The sequence below is a fragment of the Jaculus jaculus genome, chromosome 2 (assembly GCF_020740685.1).
Source record: "Jaculus jaculus isolate mJacJac1 chromosome 2, mJacJac1.mat.Y.cur, whole genome shotgun sequence".
Lineage (NCBI taxonomy): Eukaryota > Metazoa > Chordata > Mammalia > Rodentia > Dipodidae > Jaculus > Jaculus jaculus.
Window position 1 is genome coordinate 48,717,592 of NC_059103.1, and position 26,763 is coordinate 48,744,354.

General features: G+C 46.3%; 1 protein-coding gene across 2 annotated transcripts in view; it reads left to right on the top strand.

The window, feature by feature from the left end:
* The first annotated feature begins 9,301 nt into the window (after positions 1–9,301).
* The window catches only part of Mppe1 (metallophosphoesterase 1), a 30,979-nt gene continuing 13,517 nt past the window's right edge, over positions 9,302–26,763 (top strand). The window contains exons 1-3 of one of the 2 annotated variants that reach the window (XM_045144473.1): positions 9,302–9,377; positions 10,828–10,954; positions 25,573–25,950. In XM_045144473.1, the coding sequence (XP_045000408.1) occupies positions 25,643–25,950 (308 nt within the window). In that variant the 5' untranslated portion in view covers positions 9,302–9,377; positions 10,828–10,954; positions 25,573–25,642. Of the gene's footprint in view, positions 9,378–9,594; positions 9,728–10,827; positions 10,955–25,572; positions 25,951–26,763 lie in introns of those variants that run through there. The other variant, XM_045144472.1, reaches the window with a different exon arrangement.

The following is a 26,763-nucleotide window of genomic DNA, read 5'->3' on the forward strand; positions in this document are numbered from 1 at the left end:
GCTATAGCTGGGTTATATGGTAGATCAATCTCTAGCTGTTTTAGGAACCTCCACACTGTTTTCCACAATGGCTGGACCAGATTGCATTCCCACCAGCAGTGCAGAAAGGTTCCTTTTCTTCCACATCCCCGCCAACATTTATGATCATTTGTTTTCATGATGGTGGCCAATCTGACAGGAGTGAGATGGAATCTCAATGTCGTTTTAATCTGCATTTCCCTGATGACTAGTGACGTAGAACATTTTTTTAGATGCTTATATGCCATTCGTATTTCTTCCTTTGAGAACTCTCTATTTAGCTCCAAAGCCCATTTTTTGATTGGCTTGTTTGATTCCTTATTAGTTAACTTTTTGAGTTCTTTGTATATCCTAGATATTAATCCTCTATCAGATATATAGCTGGCGAAGATTTTTTCCCATTCTGTAGGTTGCCTCTTTGCTTTTTTCACTGTGTCCTTTGTGGTGCAAAATCTTTGTAATTTCATTAGGTCCCAGTGGTTAATCTGTGGTTTTATTGCCTGAGCAATTGGGGTTGTATTCAAAGTTTTTGCCAAGACCAATATGTTGAAGGGTTTCTCGTACTTTTTCCTCTAGCAGTTTCAGAGTTTCCGGTCTGTTGTTAAGGTCTTTAATCCATTTGGACTTAATTCTTGTGCATGGCGAGAGAGAAGAATCTATTTTCATCCTTCTGCAGATATATATCCAGTTTTCCCAACACCATTTGCTGAAGAGGCTGTCTCTTCTCCAATGAGTCTTTTTGGCATTTTTATCGAATATCAGGTGGCTATAGCTACTTGGGCTTACATCTGGGTCCTCTATTCTGTTCCACTGATCTACATGTCTGTTTTTGTGCCAGTACCACGCTGTTTTTGTTACTATGGCTCTGTAGTATAGGTTAAAATCAGGTATGGTGATACCACCAGCCTCTTTTTTGTTGCTCAGTATTATTTTAGATATTCGAGGTTTTTTGTGATTCCAAATGAATTTTTGGATTGTTTTTTCTATTTCCATGAAGAAAGCCTTTGGAATTTTGATAGGGATTGCATTAAATGTGTAGATTGCTTTAGGTAAGATTGCCATTTTCACAATATTGATTCTTCCAATCCAGGAACAAGGGATGTTTCTCCACTTTCTAGTGTCTTCTGCAATTTCTCGCTTGAGAGTTTTAAAGTTCTCATTGTAGAGATTCTTTACTTCCTTGGTTAGGTTTATTCCAAGGTACTTTATTTTTTTTGATGCAATTGTGAATGAGAGTGATTCTCTGATTTCATCCTCTGTGTGTTTGTTGTTAGCATATATGAAAGCTACAGATTTCTGGGTATTTATTTTGTATCCTGCTACATTGCTGTAGGTTTTGATCAGCTCTAACAGCTTGCTAGTAGAGTCTTTAGGGTCCTTTATGTATAGAATCATGTCATCTGCAAATAATGATAACTTGATTTCTTCCTTTCCAATTTGTATCCCTTTTATGTGTGTCTCTTGCCTTATTGCTATGGCTAAGACTTCCAAAACTATATTAAATAAAAGTGGGGACAGTGGACACCCTTGTCTTGTTCCTGATTTTAGTGGAAAAGCTTCCAGTTTTTCCCCATTTAGTAATATGTTGGCTGTAGGCTTGTCATAAATAGCCTTTATTATATTGAGATATGTTCCTTCTATTCCCAGCCTCTGTAGGACTTTCATCATGAAGGGATGTTGGATTTTGTCAAATGCTTTCTCTGTGTCTAATGAGATGATCATGTGATTTTTGTCTTTCAACCCGTTTATGTAATGTATTACATTTATAGATTTGCGTATGTTGAACCATCTCTGCATCTCTGGGATAAAGCCTACTTGGTCAGGGTGAATGATCTTTTTGATATACTCTTGTATTCTGTTTGCCAATATTTTGTTGAGAATTTTTGCATCTATGTTCATGAGGGAGATTGGTCTGTAATTTTCTTTTTTTGTTCTATCTTTGCCTGGTTTTGGTATCAGGGTGATGCTGGCCTCATAGAAGGAGTTTGGTAGAATTCCTTCTTTTTCTATTTCCTGGAAACGCTTAAGAAGCAATGGTGTTAGCTCTTCCTTAAAAGTCTGGTAAAATTCAGCAGTGAATCCATCCGGGCCTGGGCTTTTTTTAGTTGGGAGATTATTGATAACTGTTCGGATCTCCATGTTTGTTATAGGTCTACTTAAGTGATTAATCTCATTTTTATTTAATTTAGGTAGGTCATGTAGATCAAGGAAATCATCCATTTCTTTCAGATTTTCATACTTTGTGGAGTATATGCTTTTATAGTATGTCCCTATGATTTTTTGAATTTCTCTGGAATCTGTTGTGATGTTACCTTGTTCATCTCTGATTTTATTAATTTGTGTCTCTTCTCTCTTTCTTTTGGTCAGATTTGCTAAGGGTTTATCAATCTTGTTTATCCTTTCAAAGAACCAACTCTTTATTTCATTAATTCTTTGGATTGTTCTTTTTGTTTCTATCTCATTAATTTCTGCCCTAATCTTTATTATTTCTTCCCATCTACTGACTTTTGGTTTGCCTGTTCTTCTTTTTCCAAGGCTTTAAGGCGAAGCATTAGGTCGTTTACTTGTGACCTTTCTAATTTCTTAATATAGGCACTTAAGGCTATAAATTTACCTCTTAGAACTGCCTTCATTGTGTCCCAGAGATTTTGGTATGTTGTTCTCATTGTCATTTGACTCTTTAAATTTTTATTTCCTTTTTGATTTCTTCATTGACCCATTCATCATTTAGTATTGTATTGTTTAGTTTCCATGATTTTGTGTATGCTCTATAGCCTTTCTTGCTACTGATTTGTAGTTTAATTCCATTGTGGTCAGATAGAATGCAAGGAATTATTTCAATTTTCCTGAATTTGTTAAGATTTGCTTTGTGTCCTAATATATGGTCTATTTTAGAGAATGTTCCATGTGCTGCTGAAAAGAATGTATATTCTGCAGCCTTTGGATGAAATGTCCTGTATATATCCGTTAAGTCCATTCCTTCTATGACCTCATTTAGTCCAGATGCCTCTCTGTTTATTTTTTCCCGGGATGATCTGTCAATTGGTGAGAGTGGGGTGTTAAAGTCACCCACTACCACTGTGTTTGGTGTTATCTGTGACCTTAGTTCTAATAGTGTTTGTTTGACGAATTTGGGAGCCCCCATGTTAGGTGCATATATGTTTAGGATTGTAATGTCCTCCTGTTGGAGTGTACCCTTAATCAATATAAAATGACCTTCCTTATCTTTCTTGACTAACGTTGGACTGAAGTCTACCTTGTCAGATATTAGGATAGTAATCCCTGCTTTTTTTCTAGGCCCATTTGCTTGAAACACCATCTTCCAACCTTTCACCCTAAGATAATGTCTATCCTTTGTAGAAAGGTGAGTTTCTTGGATACAACAAATTGTAGGATCCTGCTTTTTAACCCAGTCTGCAAACCTATGTCTTTTTGTTGGGGCATTGAGGCCATTGATATTAAGAGATATTATTGAAAGGTGTGTATTTATATTTGCCTTTTTTTTTTTTTTGTGGTTCCGGTTCTACCTGTGCTCTTTTAACAAGTATTTGAGTATTGCTTGTTTTTTCTAGGTTCCTTATATGTGTGCTTTTCGTTTTCTTCAGCGTGGAGGATTCTATCAAGCATTTTCTGTAGAGCTGGTTTTGTCTTCAAATACTCCTTTAACCTGCTTTTGTCGTGGAATGTCCTTATTTCTCCGTCTATTTGAATGGATAACTTTGCAGGATAAAGTAACCTTGGTTGACAGTTGTTATCTTTCAGAACTTGGAATATATCACTCCAAGCCCTTCTGGCTTTAAAAGTTTGTGTTGAATAATCTGCTGTAATTCTGATGGGCTTACTTTTGTAGGTAACTTGATTTTTCTCTCTAACTGCTTTCAATATTTTTTCTTTGGTGTGTGTATTTGGAAGTTTGATTATAATATGGCGAGGAGAGGTTCTTTCCATGTTTTGTCTGGCTGGGGTTCTAAAGGCTTCCTGTATCTGTATTGGCACTTCTTTCCCAATTTGGGGAAAATTTTCTTCTGTGATTTTGTTGAAGACACCTACTATGCCTTTGGAGTGGACTTCTTCTCCTTCTACTATGCCCTGAATTCTAATATTTGATCTTTTCATAGTGTCCCTAATATCTTGAAATTCCCACTCATACTTTTCTATAAGTTTGTCTTTCTCTTTGTTGGCCTGTATTAGATCTGCCACCTGGTCTTCTAGCTTAGATATTCTGTCCTCTCCTTCATCCATTCTACTGGTGAGATTTTCTACAGAGTTTTTATTTCATTAACTGTGTTCTTCATTGCTAGTAATTCTGACTGGTTTTTCTTTATTATTTCTATTTCCTTATTTATGTCTTGTATTGCCTTCTTTATTTCATGAAATTGGTGTCCTGCATCTTCTTTGATTCCTTTAATTTCCTCTTTAAGTTCCTCTTTGACTCCTTTGATTTGTTCTCTGACTTCTTTGAGCATATTTACAATCATTCTTTTGAAATCTTTCTCAGGCATTTCCTCTAACTCGTTCTCACTGGAGGTCATTTCTGATGCATTAATACTTTTAGGTGGATTTATATCGTCTTGCTTTTTAGTGTTTCTTGTGTTTTAATGTATATATTTTTGCATCTTGGATTAAGTTAATGCTTGGATTTTCTAGCTATCTGGGTATTCTTAGCTGTATCAATTGGTTTGATGTTATATATTTTCAGGGTAGGAGGTTGAGGTGTTAGATGTGGCTCTTAAGACTCTGAGAGTATCTACAAAGGTGCTCCTAGGGGTTGAGTTTCCCTGCTATAGGAGTATTCAAGTAGGCTGAGTGGAATAAAATACAGGTAGATTCTAAAAGTTAACTAAACACTGTACCCATTCAGTCAAAAACAGCCCCGAGTATGTATGCCAGAGTAGTTATTATAACAACCAGATCCTCTATCAACATAGAGGTTAAGATTTCTGGTCTGTTGAAGAATCCATGTCAGCTTGTGACCAAATGAGACCCTTCCCTGGTGCAAGCCCAGTTACCTTGGATGAGTTTGGTCTCAGTCAAGTTGCTGCCTGGGTCGTTGGGCTGCTGTTGTGATTTCTGGAGCTGGGCACTGACTTTTCCTGCGGGGCAAACCGAGCCTGGCAAGTGTGGCCCTGCAGATCAGCTCCCCCACTGGGTCTCTCAGCAGCTGAAGCTTCTGCCGCTCCTCGGTCTTGTGCTGCTTGGGCCGCTGTTACTGGTGCTGGAGCCACTGATGTTGCTGCCGAACTCTGCTCCTGCTTGGGTCAGGTTGGTGTGTCCGGGTCCCGGGCCGCTGCTCTGTTCGCTGGAGCTGGGCTCAGGCGGTGGGGGAGGGGAGGGAGCCGCAGCTGCTCTGGTTCTCTCGCTGTTCCACCTGATCTTCTACCTCGCGGTCTGCTCCTCCCTCCGTTGCTCGCTGCCGCTCTCCCCTCACGTTTCCCGAGTTGCGGTGAGCGCGGTGTGAGGGGAAAATCCCGCACCTGGCTTGTCCTGCGGCTCGAGCCGAGCTTGGCGGCTTTCTTTGCGCCGCCGCCGCCGCAGAGGTTGGCGGAGCTGTCGCAGCCGCTTTTCCCGTCTGTGGAGGCTCTGATGCTCTAGATCTCTCCTACTTCTCCGCTGCTGCTTCAATTTCCTATACACCTCCCTTTTTCGTAAAAGTGTGTATTTTGCTGAGTTTTTTTGATCTTCCCCCCCCCCCCCCAGGCTGCTTTGGCGTGGTACCTATGCCGCCATCTGAACCGAAAGCCTCCACAGAAACCGGTTTGACTTTTTTGTTTGTTTGTTTTTCCAGGTAGGGTCTCACTCTGGCCCAGGCTGACCTGGAATTCACTATGGAGTCTCAGGGTGACCTCGAACTCATGGCGATCCTCCTACCTCTGCCTCCCAGTGCTGGGATTTGGTTTGACATTTATGCTTGAATAAAGAAACTGAGTCATTATATCTATAGAATCTATTACATTCAGTATTTGGCTGATGGCTTCCTGGTGGTATGGCCAATTCCTTTTCTTTCTTTCTTTAGGCAGGGTCTCACTGTAGCCCAGGCTTAAATTGGCCTCTTGAACTCATGGCGATTTCTACTTCTGCTTCCAGAGTGCTGGGATTAAAGGTGTGCACCACCACACCTGGCCTCTCTCTTCTTTGTTATTATTTTTCCCCCTACTATTAAACAGGTCTTATGCAGGTAACATCAGCCACTGCGAGGGCATGAATTTCAAGACCACTTTATGTCTGGAAGACAGTATTGCAAAGCATCCGTCCTTTTCCTTTGGCTCTTAACATTTTTGTAGCAGACAGCTTCAGGTTTGCTAAGATGAACTTCCAGACCAGGCACAGCTATGGAGGAAGGGACTTATTGAAGTTTACAGATCCAGGGGAAGTTCCATAATGGCGGAGGAAGCTGGCCTACCTTCACAGGCCCAAGTAGAGAGAAAGAGAGAAGCACAAGCCTAAAAGGCCCAAAGGCACACAGCACACTTCAGGAACTCCACATAGAACTAGGCACTTTGCATATCTTTACATTGGAATTTCAAATCCACCACCACACCTTAGGGCTGGACCCTAAGATCTGCCCAGTGACACCTCCTCCAGCCAGGTGGCTGCAGATCCAAACTACAAACTAATCAAACACTGAATATATTGGGGGCCACCTATTCAAACGGCCACAATGTTCTTTCTGCCATTTCACCCACAACGGCCCCTGAGCCTTGGAGGATGTGATAGAGGTGTATCACATTCCACTGTCATTTCTTTTGAGCACGTTGGTGAGTTCTGAGTGCCCCTGTGGTCACCACCATCTGAAGAGAAGCTGTTCTAAACAAAAGTAAGAGTAGCATTACTATATTGTGGGGCCTGGTGTCGCACAAGTAAGACCACTGACTCATGGAATGTGAGGCCAAGTCTTTCTTTTATTTTGATGTCATCATCTTTTCCTCCTATTATGATGGTCGCGCTGTGAGGTCATGGATATCCAGGCCATTTTGTGTCTGGGAGGAGCACGTTGGAAGGAGTTCTTCCCTTCCTTTGGCTCTCACATTCTTTCTACCACCCCTTCCGCAATGGACCCTGAGCCTTGGAAGGTGTGATAGAGATACTGCAGTGTTGAGCACTCCTCTGTCACTTCTTTCCAGCCCCATGATGCCTTCTGAGTCATCCCAAGGTCATTGACATCTGAAAAGAGAAGATTCTCTACCAAAAGTGAAAGTAGCATTAATATATGGGTATGAGCATTAAGAGAAGTGCTTACTGGGCAGTTTGGTGAGCATAGTATATACATTTAGCCAGACAGTGGCAGACATACCTAGGGCTCTTGACTTCCCCTATTTTAAGTTTTCAGTACCAGGGATATATTCCCTCCCATGGAGTGGGCCTCCAGTCCAATATGAGGGCAGTTGGTTTCCACTATGATAGACGTGCCACTATTGCACCCGTTGGCTCATTTGGCCTGACTGGCCAAATATAAGGCTTGCAGTGCCCACTATTGAGTATCTTCACTGGTGATTTCTCCCTCTCCCATTGAACTGCATGCAGAATGGCTTCTTCCAGCTTTTTGTCAGCTGGTCTACATGGAGGAGGTTATCAGCTCAGTTCCAGCAGGATTTCTCAGTGGCCTTGCAGCCCAAGTATGTGGAGTCTTCAGCAATAGGGTCTTACCATCTATTCCTGGTGGGAAACCAAGGCGGCTCTTTCATTTTTTAAGTTTGTAAGTTGAGCTATCGACTTGACTGGGTTTGGTCTCTCCCTCCTCCCCTCTTCTTTCCTTCCTTTACTTTTTTTTTTTTTTGAGGCAGTATCTTGCTCTAGCCCAGCCTCTCCTGGAATTCACTGTATAGTCTCTGAGTGGCCTCAAGCTCATGGTGATCCTCCTACCTCTGCCTCCCAAGAGCTGAGAGTAAAGGCTTGTGCCACCATGCTCAGCTCTCCTTCTTTTACTTTCTTTTGCTTGCAAGAATGCTTTAGAGGCGATGATACTATGAATAGTTAGATCATACACACTGTTCCTTTAAGAGGACAGATGTTATTTCTATAGACAAGTAGCCACACCCCTCTGCAGTTCCTTCTGAAAAGCTGAAAGCTGGCCGCCTGGAGGAACAGCAGGACCAGATAATGTTCTGACTCATGATGTTGTAAAACAACCTGTGCCTTCCCCTAGCCCCTGACACGATCAACCTGAGTCACATCCACCCTGTGACGAGGCCTTTTCCCCTGACCCAAAGGTTATAAAAGTCAAGAATTTCCTTTGGCCATCTTGCATAATCTTAATAAGGAATTTCCCCCAACCATCCATTTCAGCGCCTCTCCACTAGCCCACAATGGGAGCCTTTATCCATCTCTATGGCCTTACATCCATAGGGATCAAGAATTGGTTGTGCTGTTTTCTGTAGAGGGGAGGGTTGGAGTTGCTCACTTGGACTTAGTTGAAAAGACCACATTAATTTACCAGCTAATGTAACACATACCGGGCATTTTTCAGATTTGTCATACTCAATTTAAGCCACACTCAGATTTGTAATAATAATAATAATAATAATAATAATAATAATAATAATTATAATAATAATTTAAAACATTTATTTTATTATTTATTTAAGAGTGGCAGAGAGAGAGAGAGAGAGAGAAAGAGGCAGATATATAGAGAGAGGATGGGCACACCAGGGCTTCCAGCCACTGCAAACCAACTGGAGGCGCGTGCACCCCCTTGTGCATCTGGCTAATGTGGGTCCTGGAGAATCGAGCCTCGAACGGGGGTCCTTATGCTTCACAGGCAAGCGCTTAACCGCTAAGCCACCTCTCCGGCCCCAATAATGATCATTTGTAGAAAGGTTACTATGGGCACTTACTCACTTCTTGAGATCTGCGTTAATGATTCCTACTGCTGATTTTCAGGCTCATTCTGAGGATTATTGGGTGGAAACACTGGATGTGAGGGCACTTCACAAAGTTGAGCATCTTGGTTATCCTGCAATACTACCGACCCTGACTCAAGGGCACACACCCTCGCCCACCCGTCCCTGGTCTCGCCTTCGCCTCCCCCGAGCCCCTGGCGTCGCCGGGCCCCAGGGCCAAGGACGCGGCGCCGCGGCGCTCGGGCTGGGACGTTTGCCGGGGAAGGAAGCGGGGCCCGCGCGCAGGGCGGCCGGAAGGGCTCGGGGCGGCCGGGTCGGGCCGCTTCCGGCTTGCAGCGGGACCGGGCGGGCTCCCGGGCCGCCGTTCCCCGGGCACGACGCTCCCCCGCGGGCCCGGGCTCCGCTCCGCGCTCCCCGTCCCCGCGCATCCTGGGCGCGGCGGCCTGGATGCTCCTGCCGCGCTCCGGGCGAGGGGCGCGCCGGCTCGCGGCCCGCGTTCCAGAACGCAGGCGCCGAGGCCAGGTGGGCCGGGCGCCGCTCCCGGAGCTCGAGGCTGGGGCTGGGGTGGGGTGGGGGCTCCCGTTGGGCTCTGGCGGCCGAGGAGACGGTTGCCGAGGTGACACGGTCGCCCGAGCACCGCTGCGGTCGCGGGAAGCCGGCGCCCGGTTCTGGGGGAGCTCTGGGACCCCCGCTGCCAGTCCGGGTCCCCCTCACCGGGCCACAGTCACCAGGCCCAGGGGCCGGTGGCGGGACCGGGAGGGACGTGATGGGGGACCTTGGCTTCCCTCCGCGTTGAAGGGTGCGGGAGCACCCCGGAAAAGCGCGATTTGTATAAGGGCTCTTGGGCCGCGTTGCAGCTTTAAAGCGTCAAGGTTAATGGCTGTTTCTTAACCATTGCAAAGGGGAAGCTCCTGGTTCATTTGCAGAAACAGCTTTCTGGAAATTATGAAAGATGTATTTGATTATGACTTACTTGCAGGCCGAAAAAGTTTTATCATTTCAAATTACCGCTTAAGATGTAGATTTTCGTGTGCAAGTAGGGATGGATGACATGATGGTAATGTGTTTGACTTAATGGACAGGTTAAAAAGTGCACGTAAATTCTATTTTCATGATATTTGGGGAGGATTTAGGTATTTAAAGATAGCTTAGATGTTGAAAATTGGTCAATCATATTATTTTGTTTATAATTATGGGTTGTAGCTCTTCTTACAGGTTGGGCAGTATAGATAATGTCCTTATGTTTTATACAATTTTTTTTTTTTTTGGAGGTAGGGTCTCGTTCCAGTTCAGGCTGACCTGGAATTCACTATGTAGTCTTAGGGTGGCCTCGAACTCATGGCAATTCTCCTGCCTCTACCTCCCGAGTGCTGGGATTAAAGGCGTGTGCCACCACGCCCTGCTATAAATAAATATTTTATATTACAACTTAGAAGACTTGTGGAGCTGGGCATCAAACTCAGGGCGTTGTGCAAAAGGAATTTAAAAAAAATCACTTTGTTGACAGCTTCCATATTTATAGAAAATAAACCATGACAATTCCCTCCCTCATTCCCACTCTCCCTCTCTCAAATCCACCCTCCATCAAATCTCCCCCTTTCAATTAGTCCTTTTAATTTTGATGTTCCCTTTTCCTCCTGTTATGAAGGTCTTGTGTAAGTAGTGTCAGGGACTGCAGAAGTCATGCTCTGCAAAAGTATTTGTAGTGAATTGCACCCCCAGCCCTAGAAACACTGGTTCTTGGGCAACATAATGTCAATCATTTTTCAAAAAAAGAAATTATTTATGTATGTATATAGGCACACTAGGATTTCTTGCTACTGCAAATGAACACCATCTGATTTACCTGGGTAGGTGGTTGGGGAGTTGAACCTGGCTGGCAGGCTTTGCAAGCACTTGTAACTGCTGAACCCTCTCCACAGCCGCCATTTTTCATTTATCTTCTTGGCTTTCGTTTTGCTTTCACCATCAGGTTACATGTGGATAGTTCACTCAAATAAAGATGACTCAGCAACAGAGGAGTGAGCTCTGATTTTGGGAAGCTGATGCCTACTTGGAGCCTTGATACCAGACTCAGTCTATGGGAGCATCCTTTAAAGGTGAGGTGCCTCATTGATTCCCTGGGGCAGCAGGGCTCCTCAAAATTTTTTTTTTTGACGGGGTAGTACTTATGTAGTATGCTTTAGAGACTGTGTGTTGCATGTCTTTTTAAGACCATTTTTAGGGCTGGAGAGATGGCTTAGTGGTTGTGGTGCTTGTGTGAAGCCTAAGGACCCAGGTTCGACTCCCCAATACTCACGTAAGCCAGATGCACAAGACGGTTCATGTGTCTGGAGCTCATTTGCAGTGGCTAGGGGCCCTGGCACACCCATTCTCTCTCTTTTTTGAGGTAGGGTCTCACTGTAGCCCAGGCTGACCTGGAATTCACTATGTAATCTCAGGGTGGCCTTGAACACAGCAATCTTCCTACCTCTGCTTCCTGAGTGCTGGGATTAAAGGTATGCACCACCACACCCATTCTCTATCTGCCTGTTTCTCTCCCTCAAATAAATAAGTAACTAAATAAAATATTTAAAAAAACACTTTTTTTTAAATGAGAGAGAGGAGACAATGTACCAGGACCTCTAGCCACTTTTTTTTTATTTAAAAATATTTTTTAATTAAATTTTTTTATTTTTGGTGAGGCAAGCACAATGGACTGTTTTTTTTTTTTTAATGTGCAAATGAGAGAGAGAAATAATGGGAGAATTGGCATGCCAGGTTCTCTAGCCACTACAATGGAATGCCAGACTGTGTGCCCCCTTGGGCACACGTGTGACTTTGTGCACTTGTGTCACTGTGCATCTAGTAGCTTATGTGGGACCTGGAGAGTTGAACATGAGTCCTTAGGCTTCACAGGCAAGCACCTTAACTGCTAAGCCGTCTCTCCAGCCAACCCCCTCCCCTTTTGAGGTAGGGTCTTGCTCTGGCTCAGGCTGACCTGAAATTTCCTGTGCAGTCTCAGGCTGGCCTGAGAGGTCACCATGCCCATTATTTACTTTTAAGCAGTGAGTCTGGCATTGTTTTTTGGGGTGGGGCGAGGAATGAGACTAAATAGAAGCCAGTAAATCAGGTTTTACTGAGCATTTACTGTGTGCATGCCACGTGCTAGACGTAGGGGATGTGACGATAAGGCCGGGTGCTTACGGGGTTGACAATCTAAGGCAGGGAGACATACATTTTATATCATGATCAATAAACAAAGATACAAGTGTGTTCAAATGGAAACAAAGTTTCATGACTTTAATTTTACCATGAAGAGAACAAGTTAGTACTTCCTGTTTTATTCTATTTCATTGTTTAAAAATTCTGGGCTGGAGAGACGGCTTAGCGGTTAAGATGCTTGCCTGTGAAGCCTAGAGAACTCCTGTTCAATTCTTTAGGTCCCACATAAACCAGATGCAGTGACGCAAGTGTGCAATGTTGCACATGCATAAAAGGGGTGCACATGTCTGGAGTTCATTTGCAGAATCTGAAGGCCCTGGCACGCCCAGTGTCTCTTTGTCTCTCAAAATAAATTAAAAAAAAAATTCTGAGCTGGGTGAGGCCAGCCTGGGACTACAGAGTGAGTTCTAGGTCAGCTTGGGTTAAAATGAGACCCTACCTTGAACACTGCCCACCCACTCCCCCCAAAAAAATTTCTGGTCACAAACCACCAAACTGATCTCACAAACCACTAATGAGTCTCTTCTAGCTTTGTTAAAAATTCTTCCACTGTGGATATTAATGAACGTTCCTTTCTTTTTAAAAATATTTTTATTTTTATTTATTTATTAAAGAGAGAGAGATGGTGGCGGGGGGGGGGGGGAGAAAGAGAGAATGAGCACAGCAGGGCCTCCAGCCAGTGCAAACAAACTCCAGATGCACACGCCACTTTGTGCATCTGGCTTGCCTGGGTCTTGGGTGATTGAAATGGGGTCCTTTGGCTTTGCAGGCAAGCGCCTTAATTGCTAAGCTATTTCTCCAGCCCCAAATGTTTCTTTCTTTATATGATGACATTATACCGAAAGCTGATTCGTGCAGAATTCAGGGGCCTCTCTTCTTTCCCTTCCCTCTTTTCTGAGTCTAAGACCTTCTTTGGTTGAGTGGCTCTGACTTGGGCATTTTGATTTCTTTGTGGTCAAAGAAGACAGTAGACTTTTGAAAGCAGGCCGGCGTTCTAATCACCTTTGCTCATTTGCAGTGTGGCCCTCGTTGAGGGGCAGTGGCGTGAGTGGGTCTTGCAGAGTGGGCTTGTGGGAACAGCTGGGTTGTCTCTGAGCCCTTTGCCTTCCTGGTTTTGGTTCAGGGAAGCTGGAGGCTTGCTCCTTTGCGTCCCCACACCTCCCACCACAGCCTTCTCACACCCATAGTTCCTTGCACCACCTAATCATAATTGCTCAAACAAGGTTCTCTTGTGAAAGAAAGTGGGTGTGGGAGAGCACTTAATTGCCAAGTTGCCATTCCGGTATTTCTCCTCAGGGAAACAGGCAACCTGGAGCCTATAGAGTAGCCAGGGTTTGCCTCTGGAGGAAAGCCAAGCCCAACCCAAGAAGGGCAAGGTTTCTTCCTGCTGACCTCCATGGTTTCAGGAAGGGAGGCTTTGGTATATTGCAGCTGCTGTTTTGGGCTTAGCCCTTAGGAATTTAGGAGATTTGAGGCCCCTTGAAAGAAAATGAGATATTAAGTAAGATCAAATGCTTGGCTTTATTATGTTTGACTTAATTAAAACCAAGGACATTGGGTCTCTTGAGAAAGAGCTTCATTTTTTCTTGGGCCCCTCCTGCTTTCTCTTGTTCCCTGGGGCGGGGGGGGGGTGATGGAGGATGTTTCAGCAGGTACCTTTGTGTTGCTGGGACAAAACACCCAACCACCAGCAGCTTACAGAAGGAAAGGCTTTATTTTTAGCTTGCGGCTTCATGGGGAAGTTTCATCATGGAAGGGAAAGTGTACCAGGAGCAGGAAGCTGGCTCAAATATTACTAGGGAGTGAGCGGCTTAATAAACGTCCAGGTTGGCCCCTTCGCCAGTGTGGCTCCACTTCCGGAAATTCCACCAGCTAGGGGTGAGGCTTAGTCACAAGTGCATGAGGCTGTGGCAGACAGTTTACGTTCAAACCACTATAGATGTTTGAATTTCTTCATTTCTCAAAGCTGAATTATAGACTTCTTGACATTTTTTCTCTTGGCATTTATTTATTTATTTACGAGAGAGAAAGCGACAGATAAGAGAATGGGCATGCCAGGATCTCCAGCCACTGCAAACAAGCTCCAGATGCATGCCCTACCATGTGCATCTGGCTTACATGGGTTCTGGGGAATTGAACTTTTGTCCTTGGGTTTCACAGGCAAGCGCCTTAATCACTAAGCCATCTCCCGACATTTTAAATAGGTCCATTACTTTTCTCTTTCTTCTGGGTGTCAGCCAGGTGGAAATTTCCAGCCAGGCCTCATAGGTACTGGTTTCGGTGTCAGATCCCTGTGGCGGCTCTCTCCTCGCCAGTACCCACTCAGTAGCACTAGCATTACTGGACAGAGCTGGGTGCAGGGTGGCCACACATCCCGCTGTCTGGGCCAGCCCTGGTGTATATGGTGGCCTCGTTTCTTATATTCCTAGTGTCCTTTTTCACACTTCGAGGTGTCCTCAGTTGGGAGCAAAAGCATGTAGTGATTGGTACCTTGGCACTTTCTTTTTTTTTAATATTTTTTAAAATATTTTTTGTTCATTTTTTATTTATTTATTTGAGAGTGACAGACAGAGAGAAAGACAGATAGAGGGAGAGAGAGAGAATGGGCGCGCCAGGGCTTCCAGCCTCTGCAAACGAACTGCAGACGCGTGCGCCCCCTTGTGCATCTGGCTAACGTGGGACTTGGGGAACCGAGCCTCGAACCGGGGTTCTTAGGCTTCACAGGCAAGCGCTTAACCGCTAAGCCATCTCTCCAGCCCTACCTTGGCACTTTCGATTTGACCGTGGAGAAAAGCCGAGGTGTGGAGGACATTGTTAGTGAAGAATATATGCCCTGAGCGCCGGGACCTGGTAGAATGACATTGTAGGTTCTCTGAGGAAGCGCCCAGTAGGAACATTTGATTCCACACTATATGCAAGGCTTCCTTACATCTTCTTTGGGGACAGGACATGCTTAACATCTAGCATGTTCTAATCTTTTTAAGTAGACAGGGTGCATATTACCCAGCAAGTGAAGGAGATGGTTGTTTAATCCCTACCACCAAGCAAGCAAACAAACCAAAAAAAAAAAAAAAAAAAAAAAAAACTAAAAAAGAGGAATGAGGAAGTCCTGAGGGTGACTGTGTTTATTAGGGATCTCTAGAAGCACAGAACTAACGGAATAAGGGCTGGGGAGATGGTTCAGTGGTTAAAGGCACTTGCTTTCAAAGCCTGACAGACTGGGCTGTGATTCCCCAGTACCCATGTAAAGCCAGAGGCACAAAGTAGCACATGTATTTGGAGTTCATTTGCAGTGCCACGATGCCCTGGTGCTCTTTCTGTTTCTTAAATATATAAATATTAAAATAAAAGGTCAGGTGGGTGTGGTGGCGCACACATTTAATCCCAGCACTGAGGAGGCAGAGGTAGGGAGATCTCTGTGAGATTGAGGCCAGCCTTGGGCTGAGTGAGGTCCAGGTCAGCCGGGTTAGAGTGAGCCTTGAAAAAAACAAAAAACCAAAAAAAAAAAAAAAAAATTAAAAAAGAACTGATAGAATGAGTTTATATTACAAAGAAGATTTGTTATATTATATGATATGGGTTGGGTAGTTCAAGGTAGGAGGATCGCTGAGTTTGAGGCCACCCTAAGAGTGCACAGTGAATTCGGGGTCAGCCTGGACTAGAGTGAGACCCTACCTTGAAAAAAAATTATTATTATGCCAGTGGGCTGAAGGGAAGCTTATGCTTCAAAAATACCTCTGGCCCCTGAGTGTGGGTTGCTAGATTTTTTGTAGACAGCTTTATAGAACTACGTGACCTTGGAACCATGGGCAAAACCAAACCCAAACAAACAAAAAACAAGCTTGTAAATCTGGGAAGGAATTATGTGAACAGGTGCAGGAAGCCCAGAGTCGTTACCTCCAGGATGGACTGCTTAATAGTAGACTGTGAAAGCCAGGAAGCGTCTCTTTCAGTTTCCTTTCTCTCCATCCTCCTAGCAGCTCCCAGCAGAAGGAGGAGCAGCTGCGACAGTAACAACTTCTCTGTGGCCCTCTGCTGACGCGTGGGAAAAACAGGAAGCGGATCAGAGTCGGGTCTCTTAATACAAATATGTACGCTTCATTTTATAATCTTTTTTTTTTTTTTTTTTCCCCAAGCAATTTTTCATCACCGCTGGTCTTCAGCCCACATTGAAAGGCTGCAGAGGCTGCGATCCTATGTCAGTGGAGGACGGCAGTTGTAGCTTAGGTTCACTGAGATGAACGTCCAGACCAGGCACAGTTATGGAGGAAGGGATATTTATGGAAGCTTACAGATGCAGGGGAAGTTCCATAATGGCAGAAGAAGCTGGCTTGCCTTCACAGGACCAAGCAGAGAGAGAGAGAGAGAGAGAGAGAGAGAGAGAGGAAGCAGAAGTGAAAAGCCAAAAGCAGGAAAGCACAGCACACTTAGCATATCTTTAGATTGAAATCTCAAACCCACCACCACATCTTAAGATCCGCCCAGTGAAACTGCCTCCAGCCAGGTGGCCCAGATGCAAACTACAAAGTAATAAAACACTGAATATATTGGGGGCCAAACTACCACAGGCAGCATCAGGGTAGATGTACTTCCCAGCAAGGGACAAAGGTAAGTGCTTAAAAAAAAAAGTAGTCAAATCTCTCTTTTTTAAAAGTTATTTATTTATTTTTATTTTAGAGAGAGAGAATTGGTGTGCCAGGGCCTTCAGTCAAACTCCAGATACTTGCATCACTTAGTGGGCATGTGCTACCTTGCGCTTGCCTCACCTTTGTGCGTCTGGCTTATGTGGGATCTGGAGAGTTAAATGTGGGTCCTTAGACTTCACAGGCAAATGCCTTAACCACTAAGCCATCTCTCCAGCCCCAAACCTTTTTTTTTTTTTCGATGTAGGGTCTCACTCTAGTCCAGGCTGACCTGGAACTCACTATGTAGTCTCCGGGTGGCCTCGAACTCACGGCGATCCACCTACCTCTGCCTCCCAAGTGCTGGGATTAAAGGCATGTGCTACCACATCGGCTCCAAACTTCTTTTTATCTGAGCTGCTCACTCTGGGGGAGAGCCTTCCTCCCTCGGTTAGTTCTTCCTAGAAATGCTGTCACAGACTAACCCAGAAGTCTGATTCTTAGTTGATGCCTGATCCAGTCAAGTTGACAATCAAGGTTAACCATCACAGCTACCCATTCCACCCTCTTATTATTCTATTTTCTTCTTAACAGCCAGAGGTAGAAGTAAGAAATAGTACAACCTACCAATAGTCAGTCAGTGGCCCATTTGAACTGTAGGATAATTAACTCCTCTATATCAGTTTCCCCAGGCATTCCCAATTCTGTGGTTAAATTCTCAACTTTGGATAAAGGTTCCAAGTGCATGTTCCCTGTTCTTTATTTTTCTTTAGGTAAGGTTTTCAACATTTTCCATATTTTCATTATGGTTTATTGTATAACACCACCGTAAGTGAACCATACACTTTAATAGGGGCTGGACTTTATTCTTCATCTCTCTGTTGTGGGTGTGAATAGTTTTGAACTGGGAAAGCCACAGAGATGGCATTAGAGTCTATAGCAATGAGATCAGATTGTTCGTGGTGCTATGCCCGTGAACCATAGGCTGCTCCTAAATTCATGCTGGACAGTCCGCTCCCCAAGAAAGGCTTTCTGTTCTCCATCAGTTCGCTTGGGGGAGGGGTCTCTGGTCACTGTGGTCTATGACCCCTCCCCCACCAGATGTCAGCACCCACTTAAAATTATTTGCATATGTGTATACACACAGCACACACACACACCCCCTAGGGCTTATTGCTGCTACAAATGAATGCCATGCGCTAGTTTTTGTGTTCATCTTTATGTGCTGGAAAATTGAACCTAGGCCGGCAGGGTTTTGTAAGCAAGTTCCCTTAGCCACTGAGCATCTCTCCAGTCCAGCAGCCTTTCTGGGCTCAGAGCTTGCAGGCTGTTGCTCATCTTAGACTCTCATCTTGAGCATGTGAAGTAGAATGCTGTCTGCCGTAGCACATCTTGGGGCATCTTCAAAATATGTTCAAAAATGTGTTTCCTTCATAGGATGCAAAATTCACCTAAGGGTCAGGATGAATCCATGGACTCTTTTAAGCTTCCCTCAGAGAAGCCACTGTGGATAACTTGTCAAATAAAAGGATAGATGGAATTTAAGGCTAATTTGCAGGAGAAACCCCATTTTTGTGAAAACGTATAATGTGGTGGCAGTACTCAATGTTCACATTTATGGAACATGGCTCTGTTAGTTCCTGAGTGCTGATCGAGGGTGAAACGGATGGCTTGGATCTGTGAAACATCTTTTCTGTGAATATTGATGTTTGTGGAAAAGAAGAGTTGAGAATTGATGAATTTACACCAAAGACAAGTAACATCACAGGAGGCCTATGAACATGTTGATTTTTATGTGTGTGTATGTATGTATGTATGTATGTATGTGTATATATGTATGTATGTATGTATGTATGGGCACATGACAGGTTTGACCGACACGAAGAACCAGATCGGACCAGATCAACAAAGCTAGTTCAGGTGTATTGGTGCAGCTCGGGCGAGTTTCTCTGGTCTAGATGCGAGGCCAGGGAAGTCGCACTTGGGACCTGAGATGGAGGCCTTTTGAAGGGCGGGGGGCCGGGGGGGAGGAGGGGGAGATGACGTGTTAGCTGGGAGCTGGTCTGTTTCCCTATTTGGCCGCAGCTAGCACAGGGGAGCAAGCTGAGGAGTGTAACTGTTTTAAGGAAGGGAGGGAGCAGAGGGGGGAGTCTTGACACTGCTGGCCCAGATCATACAGTGGAAGGTGGGGGATGGGGGTGTTGGAGGGCATAGCCACCATGTTGGGTCTTTGTTCTGAGCATGGCCCCGCCTAACATTCTGACCTTTGTGTGTACATGGGTGCCAACTCAAGTCCTGGCTACTTCAAGCTGGCCGGGGACAACGTGGGAGAGTCGGAAGTTGACAGGTCCGTGTTCAAGGGAACTGTGAGCGTAGGGGCATTTGGTTGACGGCCACCCTGGAAACTTCCCCGATGCGCTCCTGGAGGAAGCAGAGGGGGAAAGGGGCTATCAGAAGAAAAAGACAAATCACTATTATTGGGTTCATAAGTGGGGTGAGCCAGGGTGAAGGCGTGGATGGCCACCAGCTTGGGGAGGATGCCCGGCTACTGAAGCGGCACCTGAGGTCTCCGCCCAGCGTCTGGAGTGTTTTTACTCGGGTCTCCACCAGGCCCGGTTGTATAGCAGCCGCATTCCGCCCTTTTCTGCGGTTAGTAGGTCCAGAGCCCTCCTGGTTTGTAGAGTTACCCGTGCCAGCGACGACAGCTGGCGCTGTAGGGATGGTGTGGCCATTGCGGTGGTCTCCACTGCATCGGTGAGCCCTCCATGCAGGTCAGTCAGCGCTTGCTGATGGACGCATGGGACTTTGCCGTGAGGGGAGGCGCAGTGGTAGAGTAGTGAGTTGCAGAGGAACAATGTCCCTGGGGGCAGGGACAAGTCCAAGGCAAGGTTATGGATTTGTGTGGCAGGGGGGCCGTTGTATCCCTGCTGGAGCCCAGCACTCAGAGATATTGAGGTATGGGGCTATGAACAGTGAGGAAGAAAGGGGATGTCTTGGGCAACTATCTATAGGGGTGACGTTGGTTGTCAATGGAAGAGGGACAAAGGCAGGCCCTTGGAGTGCATAACAATTAAAACATGTCATGGGAGTTTAGAGATGTGTAGTTTTGTAAGAGTCCCAGGGATACGGAGAGGATTGTTTCCCAGGAGATGAGGAGACAGTGATGGGTGTGGGCAATGTGACCTTGAGGGCCTCTCGAGTCGGCTGTGCCGCAGCCACCAGGGCCCATAGGCGGGGCTGCCATCCACACGCTGTGGAATCTAAGTGTTTAGACAAGAAAGCGCTGCCCGGGGTGTGGTTCCAGTAGGCTTGTTGAGGACACCTGGCCATTCTTGATCTTTCGTCTGTAAAGAGGTGGTATGGTTAGGAGGGGTCTGGGAGAGCCAGAGCCACGGCTGTCAAGAGAGCATCGCGTAACAATGAGAAATGGTGATGGACTGCAGCAGGGCGGTAAAGGGGCCCCGTAGGGGTCTCTTTTGCTGCCCGATATAGCGGTTTAGCTGTGACAGTGAAATTAGGAATCCAGTGGTGAGAAAAAATCCCATGAGGCCAAGGAAAAAGAGGATTTGATCTGCGTTCTCTGTTTTTTAATTTATTTGTTTGGTTTTCGAGGTAAGGTCTCACTCTGTCCCAGGCTGACTTAGAATTCACTATGTAGTCTCGGGGTGGCCTTGAACTCACGGCGATCCTCCTACCTCTGCCTCCCAAGTGCTGGCATTAAAGGCGTGTGCCACCACGCCCGGCTTGATCTGTGTTCTCTGGAGGCTGGAGGTCACAGGAGAGCTTGGATTCTATCAACTGTTAAGGCCTTTCAGAGCCGGAATCCCAGGTATTTTATGGTAGGAAAACAAAGTTGAGCTTTGAAGGAGACATCCTGTAGCCCTTAGAACCAAGGAGGCCAAGGATTGTTGGGACAAAGGGGGGGATGGGTTGCAGAGTACAAGGTCATCTACATGCTGTGAAGGAAAAACCCCAGCAGGGGGTCCCTGCCCGGATATGGTGACACCCCAAATCACTCACGAGAAGCGGTCTTGATGCAAACTGCAAGAGGATTTTATTCCAAGCGCGCTGGGGCCCACAGTCGTACACCGCACAGGGGTAGAGGACTGCAGAGCCCCGAATGCAGGAACGGGGCAGTTTTTATAGGGTTTCTAACAAAGCCTGTGCATTAGACCAATCATTTTTTAATATCAGGAGCCCCTGCAGGGTGTTAGCCAGTCAGTTTGTGCCACCCCACAGTTTCTAAGCCAATTAGTTTACTTTGTTCAAGCCCCTCATGGACCAATCATTCTCTTGGGACCTTGGAGGTCAGCATTTGCGCAGGTCCTTAGGTGGGGGTAGCAGAGTGTGGTATCAGTCTCCTGTGACCTTGGAGGTCAGCACTTGTGCAATTCCTTAGGTGGGGGTAGCAGAGTCTGGTATCAGCCTCCTATGACCTTGGTGGTCTGAGGCAGGCTGCTACAGCTTATGGTGCGAGCTACTAAGGCTTACAGTGTGGGCTATTAAGGCTTATGGTGCAGGCTATTTACAGAAACCAAATAAGTGGTTTACTTTATTATTCATTTCCCATCCTTGAGGGCTATCTCATGCCCTTTTTACCTAGTTTTATATTAGGAGCGGGCTCTGATATAATGAGAAGAGGGATTCTTCACTTGCTTCTAACAGAGAGTAAAGCCTGGAGTTTGAGGTATGCAGGGGGCCCGCCTAAGCTCCCTTTGGAGTGTGATAGTATTTCTGAGCTTCTGAATTCTTGGGCCTTTCAGCTGCAGGACAGTGCTAGATTCAAGGCTACACGTGGAGAGGTCCCTGGCCAAGGCTTGGCCAATAAAAAGTGGGGACTGTCCCAGAAGCCTTGGGGGAGGACCGTCCATGTAAGCTGCCTGGAGGAACGGGTGTTGGGATCTTCCCAAGTGAAAGCAAAAGGGAAGTATGAGTCAGGGTGGAGGGGGCTGTAAAGAACGCATCTTTTTTTTTTTTTAAATTATTTATTTATTTATTTGAGAGCGACAGACACAGAGAGAAAGACAGATAGAGGGAGAGAGAGAGAATGGGCGCGCCAGGGCTTCCAGCCTCTGCAAACGAACTCCAGACGCGTGCGCCCCCTTGTGCATCTGGCTAACGTGGGACCTGGGGAACCGAGCCTCGAACCAGGGTCCTTAGGCTTCACAGGCAAGCGCTTAACCGCTAAGCCGACTCTCCAGCCCAAGAACGCATCTTTGAGGTCGAAGACTGTGAAGTGGGTGGTGGTGGGTGGGATATGAGACTGGAGGGTATAAGGGTCAGCTACTACCGGGTGAACAGGGACAACTGCCTCATTGATTAATCGGAGGTCTTGTACCAAGTGATAAGGGCCAGAGGGCTGGCGTGGGGGGGGGTGGGAGTGTTAAGGGCGAGTTGGTAGGTGTAGAAGGCCTTGTGACATGAGATAGGTGACGATAGGTTTGAGTCCTCAGCAGAATGTTTTGGAAATGGGAAACTGAGGTCGTGAAGGGAAGGAGGAAGGGTCCTTGAGACGGATAAGGACATATTCATGATGTATAGCAGTTATGGGAGTGGGGATATCCCACACCCGCATCAACTGGGTCTAGGAGGAAAGGAATAGGCAGTCGGGAGTGGAGGTTTGAGACACTGTTAAAGGAAGAAGGAGATACATTTCGCGGGGGGGTGCATAGGGAGCTAGTGAGAATGTGGCCCCAAAGTAGCTAAGTATGTCTTGGCCTGATAGGGATACTGGGCAGTCAGGCATGACTAAAAAAGAATGTGAAGAAAAGCATCTGGCCAATGAGCAGGGGAGAGGTAGGGTCTTTGGTGGGAAGGGGGGAACCCCATTAACTCCTGTAACAGAGATGGATGAAGGGATGGTGGGGCTCAAGTGGGCAAGCAAAACAGAAAAGGTGCCCCTCATGCATGTCCACCAGGAAGGTGATGGACTTACCTCATAACTGGAGCTTTACCCTGGGCTGGGTGAGGTAGAAGTGGGAGATAGGGAAGGAGGAACCAGAGCAGGAGGAGGGGAAGAGGGAAGGAGGGGCGGGTGTGGCAGGAGAGGGAGAGCGAGGAGGAGGCTGCGGATTGCTGGGAGGGCCGCGTGGTTTGGGGGGCAAGTGTTCCAGTAGTTCAGTTAGTGCTGAAGACTGGGGTTTGGGATTTGAGTCTTGTGGTTTTGATTGGTTTATTGGCTTGTCTATTCTGGCTAAGAGAACCTGAGCCATGGAACATTGGCTACAGAGAGAAGGACGGGAGCATAGTTCTCAAAAGGCCTGAACATAAGGGAGCTCAGACCATTTGCAGGTGCTGAGACAAAAATTCTCTCAATTGGGCTGGAGAGATGGCGTAGCGGTTAAGCGCTTGCCTGTGAAGCCTAAGGACCCAGGTTCGAGGCTCAATTCCCCAGGTCCCACGTTAGCCAGATGCACAAGGGGGCGCACGCGTCTGGAGTTCTGTTTGCAGTGGCTGGAGACCCTGGTGTGCCTATTCTCTGTCTCTATTTGCTTCTCTCTCTCTGTCACTCTCAAATAAATAAATAAAAATGAACAAGAAATATTTTTTAAAAATCCTCCAAATCACGGAGGACATTGAAATCTAGAGTACTCACCGGAAGCCAGCACAACTGGTTGTCAAGCTCATAAAAAGGTCAACCTTTGTGAGAGCAAAAAAATCAGGCATCTAGGCTTGATGGTTTTTGATTAGGCCAGGCGTGGTGGTGCACACTTTTAATCCCAGCACTTGGGAGGCAGAGGTGGGAGGATCGCCATGAGTTTGAGGTCAACCTGAGACTCCATAGTGAATTCCAGGTCAGCCTGGGCTACAGTGAGGCCCTATCTTGAAAAACAAAACAAAGCAAAACAAACCAAAACAATTTGGATAAGTTTTGTAACAGACAGCCCAGAGGCGATGAAGGGTCGAGTTTTGCTTCGCAGTTACCCATTTTAAAGCTGAGGCCAGAGGTTCTAATCAGGGGTGGGGGACAGAGACCAGAGTGAGGTGTCCCCCAAAATGGCCTGGGCCCAAACAGTGAGAGGGTGGGTAATCCTAAGTGTGTGTGTGTGTGGGGGCTCCCGATGCCTTAAGATACCTGGCTGCCTGGCAGCTGGGAAATCAGAAGGGCTTGTCCTGGTGCTGCTGCGACTTCGGGCGCGGAAGGCGGAGGCTAAAAAGCAGGCAACTTACCCTGATCTCAGAAGGCGACCGATCGCGTGGGGTCCACAGCTGGGCGAAGAACCAGATCAGACCCCATCAGCAAAGCTCGTTCAGGTTTATCGGCACCGCTCTCGGGTGAGGATGCGAGGCCACGGAAGTCGCACCCGGGACCGAAGATGGAGGCCTTTGGAAGGGCCTTGGCAGAGGGAGATGCCCTGTTAGCTGGGAGCCGGTCTGTTCCCCTGTGTGGCCATTACTCGCACTGGGAGCGAGCTGAGGGATGTAACTGTTTTAAGGGAGGGAGGGAGCCGAGGGGGCGTCTTGACACTGCTGCCCCCCCCCCATCGTGGTCGGGAAGGTGGCTCTGGGGGTGTCGGAGGGCATGGCCGCCCTGTGGGGTCTTTGTTCTGAGCATGGCCCCGCCTGACAGCACATATATACCCCACTTTGCGTCTGGCTTTACTGGGTGGTGGGAAGTCAAACTCTGGCTGATCTTCCTTGCAAGTAAGCGCCTCTAACTGGTGAGCCATTTCCCTAGCCCTCCCCCGAACCCGATGATGTTTAAATGACAGAGTTATGGGGTGGGGGGTGTTGAATCTTTCGGAGAGTCAGCTTATGCTTACATAATGCTTGTCAACATACCCTACTCTGTCTCCTTTTATTTATTTATTTATTTTTGTTTCATGAAATAAGGTCTCAGTATATTGCTCAGCTGGACTAGACCGTAGTCCTCCTGCCTCAGCCTCTCAACTTCTATGATTGTAGGCATGCACTACTAAGCCTAGCTACTACACACCATTTCTTTTTTTTTCCTTTTCCTTCTGCTTTTTGAGGATCTCACTTTCTAGTTTAGGCTGACCTGGAATTCCCTACGTAGTCTCAGGATGGCCTTGAACTTACAGTGATCCACTTACCTCTGCCTCCCTGAGCCCTGGGATTACAGATATGTGCCACCACACCCAGCTTTACATATCCTTTTGATAGATTTCCTCTGGATGATTTTCTGGAGTATTAGGAAAACAATAACAACAACAAAAAAGGCTGGAGAGGTGGCTTAGCTGTTATGGCATGCCTAAGGACCCATGTTCAACTCCCCAGATCCCACGTAAGCCAGATGTACAAGGTGGCACATGTGTCTGGAGTTCCCTTGCATGCCCTCTCCCTCCCTCACTCCCCCCTCTCTCTCTCGTGTGTGCATGCTTTCTCTCCCTCTCTGTGTGTATCTCTCATAAAAAAAGAAAACTTTATCATCTTAGTGGGAGAATCATTCAAATAGCATCCTTCTAGAACATGCATGTGTAGGGACTTCAGAGTCCAGTTATTTGAGGATTTAGATAGGATTCTGGAGCTCATTAGTTTTTGCTTCCTTCCTTCCTCCCTCCTTCCCTTCCTCCTTCCCTCCCTTCATCTCATTTTTCAAGGTAGGGTCTCACTCTAGCCCAGGCTGACCTGGAATTCACTATGTAGTCTCAGCGTGGCCTTAAACTCAAAGCAATCCTCCTACCTCAGCCTCTTTAAGTGCTGAGGTTAAAAGCATGTGCCACCATGCCAGGCAGTTTTTGCTTTGTTTGGAGACAGAATCTTGCCGTATTGCTCAGGCTGGCCTTGAACTGATATTACTTCTGCTGCCTTAGTATCCTGAATAGCTGAATTGCAATGTGCCCCACCATGCCTTAGATGTTAACAGAGAGAAGTCAACAGTGCTGGCAATAATCAGGAATGTAACCCACCTCTTTTCCTTTTCCCTGCAGGCACAGGACTCAGACACAGACCCATTCCCACCCTCCTCAGGGTTCCACGTTTTCTCGTGCTGGGTTCTAGATGGACTGGACTCTTCTGTTGACAACTACAGGAGCAATGGCTCTAGTCAGATGGGGCCTGAGAAGACATACTTTACATCCGTTGAAGAGGAAGAGTTCGTTGCTGTTGAAACTTACAGTTGTTGTCTTTTCTGTGCTTCTGTTTTGTGAATATTTAATCTATTACTTAGTGATTTTTCGGTGCCACTGGCCTGAGGTTAAGATGCCAGCCCATGGCCATCAAAAGGAGCCTGTACTGAAAGCCATGTTTTTGGCTGACACCCACTTGCTTGGGGAGATACAAGGTCACTGGCTGGACAAATTACGGAGGTAAGGGGCAGTTAGGAATCCTTTTGGAACTCTGTGGGCAGAAAGGATGGCCCTCTCTCTGCACAGGTCAGATGTATGGCTTCATGTTTCTGCTACTTATTCCTCTCAAAACACATCTGGGAGCTTTTGAGTGCTCCTAGTATTTGCTAAACTTGTATTATACTCAGGGCCATGGTATTTTGGAGTGTTATGAGCTGGTAACTAGTTTTTTTGTTGTTGTTGTTGTTGAGGTAGGGTCTTACTCTAGCTCAGACTGACCTGGGTGGTCTTGAACTCATGGTAATCCTCCTACCTTTCTGCCTCTCTAGTGCTGGGATTAAAGATGTGCCCTACCAAAAAAGATTAAAACAAAAAAAAAGATATGCCCTGCCACACTCAGCTGTTGGCTAGTTTTAAGAGTTTGGACAAGTTACTGAGCCCCTGCCTCCTAATAATTAATTGGCTTAGGACAAGAAACCTCACAGCTGTGTGAAGACAGCCACACATCACCTGGCACATGGTCCCAGGGCAGGGAGAAGCTGGCAGTCTGAGTTGATGGCTCCTCTCACCTTGGCTGCTTTGAGCCCGTTGGTTTTTTTTTTTTTTTTTTTTTGACTCTGCTGAGCAGCAGAGGGAGTGTGGCTGTATCCATGAGGAGGGGTCAGATCTTGCTTCTCCAACTATGACCTGCCTCAGCATAAAACATCTGTTTTTCCACTGGCAGACATGCGTCAGAACCCCTTGTCAGCTTTCCATCAATGTAGTGCAATACCCAACATAAGCAGCTTAAAGGGAGAAAAGGTTTATTTTGGCTCACGGTTGCGGAGGGTTTAG